The following is a 12,500-nucleotide window of genomic DNA, read 5'->3' as shown; positions in this document are numbered from 1 at the left end:
AAAAAGAGAGACAAAACTAAAAAGCAAACAAAAAGTACCAAACCGAAAAAAATTCTTTAACAAACAACAAGACTCAAACCGCCTCCAATTTCATTTTAAAAAACCCCCAAAAAATAACATAAACAAAAAAAAACAAAAACAAAAAAAAAACAACACCCCCCCCCCCCCCAAAATAAAAAAACAAACAAAAACAAACAAAAAACAAACCAAACAAATTAAACACAACAAACCGAAAAACAAAAACTAAAGAAGGAGACCAACCCCCCCCCCCCCTTCCAAAAAAAACAAAAAACAAAAACAAAAAAAATGAATAAATAAACAACTAAAAACAAAACAAAAAAAAAAAAAACAACAAAAAACAACAAAAGAGAAAGAAAATAATAACCAAACCAAAACAGACCTAACTATATAAAATATGCAAACGAAAGGACCGTAACAACCTCAGATGTAATAAGGATTCTTATCTACACTCCTCTTTCTGACAAGTTGGGGGTGGCTGGGAACACTTTACGGTGCTGGTGAAAGCACTTTGCGCCCCATCTAAAGAGCAACAAGTATTTACTGCCAGAAATACCAGGATAAAAAAAAAAATCTCGGATCTGAGGAACCGCTTAACAATTAATATTTAGCAATATGTTTAAAGGTTTATTGGGGGTGGGGGGGGGGGGAGTGAACTGTTAAGGCACTGCATTGTGACCCGAAAGGTACTGGGTTAGAGACCTGCTTCAGTAACTTTCACTTTATTCCTTGGGGAAGTTTTTGCTCACTTTGGACAACATGGTTTGATGGATTATCTATATTCCTGCATGGAATGCCTCGGCATCTCACGTTCATTCTCCTTCTTCAAGTACTAAGTGTCTTTGCCTGACATCGGTGATCATGGTACGCCATTCATCTCTCTGATCAGATAACCTTAAAAAACTAATAATTCTCTTCTCTTTCTTTGTCACCCAGCTGTTCAAACTATTCAAATAATATGTTTTTATAGGTCTACCTTTACTCTTTTACCTTCTATCTTTCCTGTGCAAGAGCAAGATGTTCAATACATTTATGTCGATTTAGGTGCCCTAAAAATTTCATGTCCATTAGTTGAAGGAAAAAAAGTATCTAATCAATAGTTGAGAATTTATTACCCAATCTGGATTGGTTGCAACGGATGATAATAATAAATAAACAAAATGAACAAATAATAAACTAAACAAATACAAGACACTTAAAAAATATAGGGGAAAATATGAATAGAGAAAGAATCATTTTTTAATTGTTTTTTTTTTTAATACAATGAAAAGGATTCTTTCTGGCACCTAGTCCAAGCACAGTCTACCGGATATTGGAATTGAGAATCAACAGTATCGGCGGACCAAGCCAGATAATTCACGAGACAGGAAGAAGTATAATATCGATTGTCTCCCTTGAACGTTTATCATTTTTGTCAGACAAGGCTACAACCGGTAGCAGCAGCAGCAGCAGCAGACGACATAGCAACAGATATAAATATAATAATATTATTATAGTGGTGCAGAATAATAGTCGTTTGTCGGTATTTGTAAACTGCCGTACTTTGAAAATTGACATATTTAAAAATTTGGCCAGAAAACTAGTTCTTCAATAAATCTCGATCGATTTAAATGACCCTCATCTTGGTAAAAACTCTCAAACCTGAGAGTAAGTGTCCCCGGTTTGAGAGTATTTTTGGCCAAGATGAGGGTCATTTAAAGCGATCGATATTTGAAGGGCGAGTTTTCTGGCCAAATTTTTAAATACGTATCTTTCCAGATACGACAGTTAATTGGTTAACTGTTATGCAGACTTTATGTCATTATTCTGCCGCACTCTAAAAAAAAAAAAAGAAAGACGTTCTAAAAATTTTGGCCACAAAATTCGTGCTTCATAATATATCGATCGTTTAAAAAGACCCTCGTCTTTGCAACAATTATCAACGAATTCTTAAACCTGGGACTTCGGGAAGTCCCAGATTCGAGAGTTCTTGATAAGGTGAGGTTCATTTTAATCGATCAATATTTGGTGGACGAGTTTTGTGGCCAAAATTAAAAAAAAGTGTTTTTTATTTTAAGATTACGAAAATATTATTATTGTTCCACTTGGGTTGGTGCATAGTGATGGTATGAAATGGAAACAAATGCTCGTGTGTTTAATGGAAATAATATTATAATAAAGTTGGCATCGATATTGATAAATAGTAAAAATTATAACAATAGGCGGGCTCGGAATAAAAACAATGAATCGCCGTCATTGTTGCCTGGTAAAAAAAAAGAAAAACAGTAGTAGGTGATAAATATGTTGTTACCAACGTTCAAATTAATATTAAACGACGCGTCAATATGGTATGGCATTATGGATCTCGTAAATACAATGAACTCAATAGAAACGTCGGTCATGATGTTGTGTACTAGCGTACGTAAGACCCGTTAAATACATTATGTTCTATCTACTCGACACAGGTGGATACAAGTTCCTCTGAACAGCATGTAACGAATTCTGTAAGAAAGCTAGATAAAAAAAAATAAATAAAAACAAACACAAAAAAAAAACAAACAACAAAAAAAGACCCCCCCCCCCCCCTCAACAAAAAAACCCAACAAACAATTACCATCATAACCCCCCCCCCCCCCCCCCAAAAAAAAAAAAAAAAAACAAAAAAAAAAAAACAAAACAAAACAAACAAAACAAACAAATAAAAACCCCAGCAAAACCAAACCCTAAATACAAATAGACAAAAAAACAAACAAAAAACCCCCCAAAACCCCCAAAACAAAACAAATATAAAACCAATCCAAAAAAAAAAACAAAACAAAAAACATACACAGAAAAACAACAAAATCGATCTTGGTCCCTTCGCGTGCGAAGTGAGTGCTCTACCAACTGAGCTATCGGGACCCCCAATTTAAAATAATATTCGACCGTTAAGTGATTTTTATTGTGTGTGGAGGGGGGAGAGAGAGAGAGAGAGAGAGAGAGAGAGAGAGAGAGAGAGAGAGAGAGAGAGAGAGAGAGAGAGAGAGAGAGAGAGGGGGGGGCGATAGCTCAGTTGGTAGAAGACTCGCTTCACACACAAAGGGACTAAGGTCGATCCCGGGTGCAGTTGCGACCCCCCCCCCCTCCCCACCATGGGCTCCATGGGTATAATGGCTCTGAAGGACTACTTGAGACAATTTTTAGATTCTGGCTCACACATACCTAATACCGTATCGAGGCGGCGGGTTACAGTTTAAGTCTATAGAAGGTACAAAATTGACGTCACTCAGCTCGTTTTATTGTTTTTAGACAACCTTTTGTTGGTGATTGGTTCTCACAAAATGATATTGATCAGACGACAAACGATAAAGGTTACACACATTTTAGTGTGTTGGTATGTTACATCCGGCTGGTGGATGTTGTGAGTATCATAGCTAAACGTGTATCATCAATACACTTGAATAGGCAGAAACTACGTGTACTTATTTCATAGGGAAAAAAGGAATATTATGATTGAGTGATAAAACAGATGTTTTGTATTGTTCCCATATTATTCTTACCAAGTGGGGTAAATTTACAAGGGAAAGGTGTCAACAAGAAAATAATGCCTAATCTGCCGTACTCTGGAAAAAAACCCATATTTAAAAATTTGGTCAGAAAACTCGTCCTTCAAATATTGATCGATTTAAATGACCCTCATCTTGGCAAAAAAAAAAAAAACTATTAAACCTGGGACTTCGCGAAGTCCCAGGTTTGAGAGTTTTTGCCAAGATGAGGGTCTTTTAAATCGATCGATATTTGAAGGACGAGTTTTCTGGATAAATTTTAAAATATGTTTTTTTTCTTCCAGAGTACGGCGAGAATGAGTGGCTGCTGAATTGAATGATACTTTAAATAAACCACCGCGCGAGACAGATGGAAATGTTAGCGAGGGAAGGGAGGTAACACAGTAAAAAAAAAACCCAAAAAAACCCCCAAAAACACAAAACAAATCCAAAGAAACGTAAATGAATTAAGATGTGGGAAACAGGGCTGGATGGAATCGGTCCAAAAAAGCGTGGGGTTTTGTACGTGGCTAAATCATTGGCATTGTTTTCGTTATTTACGAAACAGGAGAAGGAAAGGGAAAAAAACAACAAAAACAACAACAACAAAAAAAAAAAAAAACAAAAAAAAAAACAACAAAAAACAAAAAAAAAAAAAAAAACCCCAACAAAATTTAAAAGATTACAACAGGAAAATATACAATTAAGGAGAGAGGAGAATAGGTAGGAAAGAGAAAAAGTTGTCTGTGTTTAATATAGGGTCGAATGAGATCAAAGGGAATTAACCGTGTTAAATCGCGAGGAAGAGAAGAGTTGTCTGTCTTTATTTGGATTGCAATGAAATCAAAGGGTTTTCAAACATGGAATGAATGACGCCGGCGTGATTCTGTCTTTAACCGAAAAGGAAGCACCATTGATATAATTGCCATCTTCTTTCTTTGTCAACGAATGGGGGGTGCGTGGTCTCCATTTAGAAAAAAACAAGATATTATTGCTGTTGTGCTATCATCATCATCATCATCATCATCATCATCATCATCATCATCATCATCATCATCAATTTAATTCTCATTATTATTATTATTATTAATATTATTATTATTATTATTATTATTATTATTATTATTATTATTATTATTATTATTATTATTATTATTATTATTATTATTATTATTATTATTATTATTATCATTATTATCATTATTATCATTATTATCATCATCATCATTATTATTATTATTATATTATATTATTATTATTATTATTATTATTATTATTATTATTATTATTATTATTATTATTATTATTATTATTATTATTATTATTATCTTCATTATTGTAAATATTGGTGATATTACCGCTGTTGTATTTTTTGTGATTATTAATTAATTTTATTAACATTTTTTTTTTTGGTTCCAAATACTACATTTTTTCTCACTTCCATGAATGTTGTCATCAAGTTGTGTTATCAGTGGCGAAAGCCTAAGAATAAATAAACTTCGTGTCAAAAGATCGCTAGTTGAGTGATAAGTTTTTACTAAAATTAAATCGATCAATCTGATTATAAACATGTAAGGTTGCACATAATTGTCTGTTTCGATACGACTGATATGGTAGGCATGAAGAACTGGTGATAGTTTATTTAACCTTTCATTGGTGACCACGTAATACGCTTCAACAGTCGTAACGTCACTTCCCTCGTAATGACGCATGGTAACTTAGTAACTGGCTCTAAACAATCGGAACGATGGCGAACGCCCTTATGAAATCTTTCTCCGACGAGCATAAAAGCGTATCCAGAGGAAAAAAATTATAAAACTGATCATGTTTTGACTTTTACAAATTCTGATCACAAGACATATGAAAAGTTCTAGCCAGCATGAAGAATAAAAGTACCGATTTTCTTTGTTTAGAACCACGATGGCCGCCGTTGCTGGGCGACGTGACATCAGACTATTGAATCCAATTTGATACAAAGACCGACGCATAAGTAACGGACTTGTATTCTCAGCGCTGATGAGAACTAAAGGTTATAGAGAAGTGTCAGATAAAGACAGAGAATTTAAAAAAAAAACACACGGTGTCAGAGAGCGAAACCCAGGATCTAATTGATACGGCTGAAGAAGGGAGCGAGAGAGAGAGAGAGAGAGAGAGAGAAAGAGATAAAGAGAAAGAGAGAGAGAGAGTGAGAGAGAGTGAGAGAGAGATAAAGAGAAAGAGATAGAGAGAAAGAAAGAGAGAGAGAGAGAGAGAGAGAGAGAGAGATAGATAGATAGATAAATAGATAGATAGAGAGAAAGAAAGAGAGAGAGAGAAAGAAAGAAAGAAAGAGAGAAAGAAATAGAGATAGAGAGAGAGAGAGAGAGAGAGAGAGAGAGAGAGAGAGAGAGAGAGAGAGAGAGAGAGAGAGAGAGAGAATTTAAAAAATACCCATTAACATTTATCTTTATCAGAAAGAATTATTCGCAATGATAAATAACTATTATTTTTTCATTTTAATTGGCGGCAACCCGCAGGCAAAGGGTTAACTCACTCAACCCTGTCACCGACTATATCCGTAGTTTACCCGGGTTACTTTTACCCCATGCCTATTTATTACATTTTTCTGAGACAAATTATAGGCGTAGTATCAAAGCTAATGTTTTTAGTTTATGCATGTTAATGATAGTTGAATAAAACTATCTATGTGCATGCTCATTTTTAATACATTTTTTTCCAATTTGGAAAAGTAGCAAAAAGATCTAGCATTGAGTGAGTTAAGAGGCACAGAAAGGGGGACACGACTGTTCATGAACCACTGTTATCTAATATCAACCGATTGTTATTATTTCATCATATTATCATTGTTTTCTGAAAACAACTATCGATCAGCAAAGTTGTTCTTTTTATTTTTAAGTATTAGTGGAGGTCGACTCAATTCTGGGTAATTGTCTCCGCGGGTGGAGAGGGTTGTTGAATATGGCAGCCATTGTTAATGTTTAGTGTTTAGGCTCAACTCACTTTATAGACAACTCCCCCCCCCCCCCCCCCAACCAGATTAATCAGATAACAACGTGTATCGCAATACAGGCATAAGACAAGTAACAACAACGATTTAAATGAATTAAAAACTATGGTGTCCCTGACCAAAATACTTGTAGTAGTAGTAGTACTAGTAGCGTGTGGCTACACCTCCAAATTCATTTCGTAAACCCAGCTTCGGAAGTCTTCCTCCCCCCCCCCCCCCCTAAGAACTGTTTGAACCTGCTAGTTTAGTTTAAAAGGACAACAAATACTAAAATAAAAAACAACAGAAAATTATATAAAACCGTAGTTCTAGTCAATTAGATTATCATTATAAGCAGCCGAGGCTTTACATTCAGTTGACTAAATCGATTGCTGCCTTAGCTACTTTAAGGGGATGATATATTGAAGGTGATGAAATTTGGTCCTAAAGAGTCTGCTCGGGGAACGAGACTTTGCATTCAGTTGACCGAGAAACGAAAGGTCCGTCCGCCCATCCAGTGAAGTAAGTAATTGCTGCATTAGCTACCATATGAGAATGATGTAACGAATGAGATGGAAATTGGTCCCAAAGAGTCTGCTCGGGGAATAATTACAACCCGGGTAAGAGTACTGAAAATTGACCCTTCCGAAAGAATGAACTTGTTCCTGAACAATATAATGTATCCCGAGGTCCCAGGTTTGAGAGTTTTGGCCAAGATAATGGTCAATTGAACCGATCGATATTTGAAGGATGAGCTTTCTGGCCAATTTAAAAAAAAATCACGTCGTCCATGAGTACGGCAGTTACCTGGTTAACGTGACCCTCATCTAGGCAAACATGACACTGCTTTTATCTGTAGATCTTTAATTTGAGTCATGCTTCATGACGCACAATATTGAGTCCTTGGAGAAGGCTTTTTATTCTCATTCCCTCGCCGTACTCAGGTAAAACTAATACCTGATTAGCAATTTCAAATGAAATGTGTTACAGCGCCATCCAGGCGACATGTCTCATCTTTATTTTAAGCGTTATTATTGGCTTGGGATCCATTCCAAAGCTCTTTGAGCACATTAAGGGGATATTGCGCAATATATAAGCTCTCTTTTTCATTAATTGGTTACACCTGTGTTTTGGAAACAAACCTAATATTATTGGTAATATGAAACTGCATGTTTTATTATAAGTTGGTCCTACACTTGATGGAAGGGTCTGTTGTGATTACCCATGTGAGGATGCATTATGTAAATACGTCTAGTTGAGCTTTATATAGCGCAATATCCACTAAAATGTGCTCAAAGCGCTTTACAAGGGCTCCCTGACCAACAGCAACATTTAACATATAGGACGGGACATGACGCCTGTTATGCGATATTACAATTTTTCGGACAAAGACAACTCTGTTAACGGCCACGTACTCATTTTACACCTGAGTAAGGTGAGAGAATGTGAGTAGCGAGCCTTTTCCAAGGACTCAACTATGCGCCGAGCGGGATTCTCGAACCCAGGACCTTCCGATCCGAAAGCGAGTGTCATACCACTAGACCAAATAGCCGCACAAATACGTCTAGTTATCCCTTAACACGTTAACTGTCGTATTCTAGAAAAACACGTAGATATTTATAAATTTGGCCCAAAAAAACAAAACAAACAAACCTCGTCCTTCAAATATGGATCGATTTAAATGACCCAATTACTGCCAAATGACCCAATTACTGCCAAATGACCCAATTACTGCCAAGTGGGTAGACAAGTCAGAAACAACTCTTACTTTTCACGGATTCGAACCGATTCATTTCTTATCAATCGGGCACTCTATCAATTGAACTACTGCGACGCTCCCACCTCGCCACAATTTCAAAAAACAAAACAAAACAAACAAAAAAAAGACAACGATCTATTAACCATTAACTTGTCGTACTCTGGAAAAACACGGTTTAAAAATTTTGAGCAGAAAACTCGTCCTTCAAATGATATCGATCGATTTAAATGACCCTCATCTGGGCAAAAAAAAACCCCTCTCAAATCTGGGACTTTGCAAAGTCATAGGTTTGAGAACGCGTGTTTTGCTAAAATGAGAGTCATTTAAATCGATTGACATTTGAAGGAGCAGTTTTTGTTGGCCAAATTCTTATATACATGTTTATCAAGAGTGTATCGGTTAACTAGTTAACTCACTCAATCTTAGAGATTTTCGCTACTTTCAAAATTGGAAAAAAATGTCTTAAAAATTAGCATGTGCATAGATAGTTTTATTCAACTACCATTAACATGTAAAAACTAAAAACATTAGCTTTGATACTACGCCTATAATTTGTCTCAGAAAAATGTAATAAATAGGCATGGGGTAAAAGTAACCCGGGTAAAATACGGATATAGTCGGTGTTAGGGTTGAGTGAGTTAAACTGGAGGGAGTAGGATAATTTATAAAATGGTTATAATGAAAATAGAGGACTCGTTTGCGCGTGGAGGAATGCAATCAGGGATAAAGACACCCATCGGCGATAAATGAATATTAATTATTCAATAACCAATCCCGTTACGATTTACGAAATTTATCCATAATGGATAAGATTAAGAGAAAAATGAAGTTAGTAAGGTCCTGGGTTCGAGCCTCGCTCGGCGCATAGTTGAGTCCTTGGAAAAGACTCTTTATTCACATTCTCTCACCGTACTCAGGTGTAAAATGAGTACCTGGCCGTCAACAGCGTTGTCTCTGTCGGAAAAAAAATTGTAATATCGCCTAACAGGCGTCATGTTATGTCTCGTTCTACATGTCACGTGTTGCTGTTGGTGAGGGACCATTTGTATAGCGCTCTGAGCACATTTAGCTATATAAAAGCTCTATTTAGTAGAGAAGTACCGGAGATGATAGAAAATAATAACTTTTGCTCCGACGGGGAGTTGAAACTACGAGTATATCCGACTGTTACTGCTATCCCTGCCTTAGAAAATGAGAGTTTCGAGTAAAATGACTTCATTTCAATGCAAATTTAAGATTTTGAGTGGTTTTTGTTGCTGTTGTAGTTGTAGTAGTTGTTGATGTTGTTGTTGATGATGATCATGATGATGATGATGATGATGGTTTTGTTGTTGTTATGTTATTGTTGATAATGATGATGATTATGTTATTGGTGGTGTTATTGGTGTGGCTATTGACGTTGTTGATGTTGTTGATGTTGCTGTTGTTGTTTTTAAGGTGCAGCGAAAAAATCTTAATAGATAGACAGATTTTATTTCTAAATCCTTGTTATCCAATACAACACATAGTCAAAGGTAATACAATCCATACACTGAATGACACAATAAACGTTGTCGATATTTTAGGACAGAAATATCAAGAGAATAAGTTCCGTATTATCACTTTTAAATAAATGAAATAAAGAAAAAATAAGAAGGAAAGGAAGGGAGAGGCGAAACCATAAAAGTTAGTTCGATTGCTGACGTTGGGGATTTTCACATTCACATCGTTGAAATTTGAGTTAAACCAAAGCGTTTCGCTCCAGAAGCCTTAGAAATATTCACAGAACGTCACTCGTGATTCATTCAATCCTTCAAAGTTATCGAGGCTTCATGTTTAGTTTAACAAGAAATGAAGTGAGTAGGAAAGGGACAGAAGACAACAGAGAATAAAAACTTCGCGGCGGCGATGGGGGTTCGAACCCGCAAACTTACTGGTGCGGTTGCGGGTTCGAGCTCCCATCGCCGCTGCGAAGATTTTATTCTCCGTTGTCTTCTTGCACTTTCCTACTCACTTCATTTCTTGTTAATATCAACATGAGTGCCTGCTCCACTCACTTTTCATGTTTAGTTTCAAATTTAGAAAGCTGGACGCAAATAGAGTGTTGCTCTATCTAATATCCTGGTGTTTAAACCAAAATCATTTAGCGAGAGGACCTACCAAATTTCTCTGTCATGATCTGTAGGTCTGGAATTTAGTATTGTATTTATGTTTTTATTGTTTTCTGTTGTTGACTGAAGAAGGGTTGTGGGCCCGAAACGTTCCGTGTTTGGTATTTTGTTCTTTTTTTGAAGCTGTTATATTCATTTTTGTTTATTAAAGAATTTAGTGGTACTGTTGGCTTGACGACACACATCGTTTGAGTACATTAAGTGGACATCGGATTTTTCATTTGGTTGTTTCTGAAAAAAAAATTCAAACTTTTTTACAATATATCTCTGCTAAATGATAAACACAAAACAAAACAAAACTTTATTAAAGTATCTGACAAAAAATAAACAAAATGCAACGACAGTAGAAACAACAACAATAACAATCAAAGTGTAGGAATCCAATTTTGCGTTTCAAAGCCAGGGTTGCCACATTTTGTTTTTGAACAACATGCCAAACAAGAAGTAGAAACGTGCCAAATGCTCTTTGAAAATGGCTATATGTTTTTAGGCATTACATTTTCAGTTAAGAGAATCTACCACCTAAATTGCTAAATCTTTGTAAATATAACTTGAGCTTTTATATCGCGCAATATCCACTAAACGTGCTCAAAGTGCTTTACAAGGAGTCCCTAACCAACAGCAACACGCAACATGTAGAACGAGAGACATGACGCTGTTAGGCGATATCATATTTTTTTTCCCGACAGAGACAACGCTGTTAACTCAGGTACTCATTTTACATCTGAGTACAGTGAGAGAAAGTGAGTAAAGAGCCTTTTCCAAAGACTCAACTATGCGCGACAAAGCTCGAACCCAGGACCTTTCGATCCGAAAGCGAGTGTCATACCACTAGACCACAAAGCCGCACTAAATCGCAGTAAACAATCGTGAAATCACATATCTTAAACGAAAAATGAACCACATAGCATGTCCAATGACATTTCAGTACAAACTTGAAAACAAATAATCTTGGTAACCATGGGAACGCCTGTAAACAAGCGCCACCTGGGATCTCTTTATGTACATTTTAAATCCCTGGGGCTATTTTAGTTATCAGAATATCTTCACCAATATTTGTCTTTAGGACAAGAACGATGAGTGTTTTAAGCAAATGGAGCCATCTTTTTTAAAAATTCGTTTACAGAAAAAAAAATATGAACAGAAATAGTTTGTATTAATATCATAAACCAAAATCATATATTTTTTAAAACCAAAAAATAAAAAAAATCATTATTTTTGGTTCAACTAATGTAAATTTTGCTTCTATTTCACGAATTTAAATGTTCTGAAGACAAGCACTGACAGGTTGAAGCTTTTATCTTGAAAATGACTGAGCCTTAGGGATTTACATGTTATATGTTTCAAGAAATGAGGAAAAAATGGATTTCAAAACATAACTTTCTTCTTTTTCCCTATCTGCACGTGTTTTAAAAATATATCTTTTAAAACATTTTTGCAAGAGTTTTATGATCTGAAGTGATTGGAAAATGAGGAGAATTGCTTAAAGATAGTATTTAGGATAAAAACGAAATATGCTAAAAGTATCAATCCCCAAAACTCTCTCTTTACCAACCATAGGAAAATCGTCACATTCGTTACGATGCAACCGACAATTTTGTCATTCTGATTTCTCTTGTACATCACAACATTTAAAGAAATGCTTTGATGACAGCTAGAGCACATTTTGATGAACAACATTCTGTATAGAATGCTTTTGTTACTTTTTTGTTTGAGTAAGAAACGCCTATTTTTGTTTCGGGTGGGTGGGTGAGAAGTTTCGGGGGAAAATTCTTATAATGGCTGGGAAGGAAAAAGTTAAAATGCGCATTATGTGTTAGATAAATCTTTACTTTCTTATCAAAGGGCTATAAAAAGTTCACCTCGTCCTGCCAGTTTAAGGATTCACTTTAATAAGTATACATAGTGTCTTATAAAGCATTTTTCATTCAAATGAGTACATTAAGTTGTATAATATATAATAGAGAAAAATAAATGAGAAAATGCCGAACACAATTTTTCCATTCCATTTTCCATTTTCTTTCTATTTAAAGCCAAGTTTTTGAAAATTGACATTTAAAACACCAGACTGGCAACCCAGTTCA

The 12,500-nt window shown here is 35.5% G+C and overlaps 1 protein-coding gene across 9 annotated transcripts in view; it reads right to left on the bottom strand.

The window, feature by feature from the left end:
• The window catches only part of LOC144965713 (Kv channel-interacting protein 4-like), a 614,382-nt gene that overhangs the window by 38,001 nt on the left and 563,881 nt on the right, over positions 1–12,500 (bottom strand). The window contains exon 1 of one of the 9 annotated variants that reach the window (XM_078901330.1): positions 10,406–10,647. The exons of the other annotated variants lie outside the window; for them this stretch is intronic. Coding sequence (XP_078757456.1) covers positions 10,406–10,421 — 16 coding nt within the window. The 5' untranslated portion in view covers positions 10,422–10,647. Of the gene's footprint in view, positions 1–10,405; positions 10,648–12,500 lie in introns of those variants that run through there. 9 annotated transcript variants of the gene reach the window in all.

Source organism: Berghia stephanieae, chromosome 2, assembly GCF_034508935.2.
Source record: "Berghia stephanieae isolate SIO BIC M18660-M18661 chromosome 2, UCSD_Bste_1.3, whole genome shotgun sequence".
Taxonomy (NCBI): Eukaryota; Metazoa; Mollusca; class Gastropoda; order Nudibranchia; family Aeolidiidae; genus Berghia; species Berghia stephanieae.
Note: the sequence above shows the minus strand (reverse complement) of the source record. Positions and strands in the feature narration are given on the sequence as shown.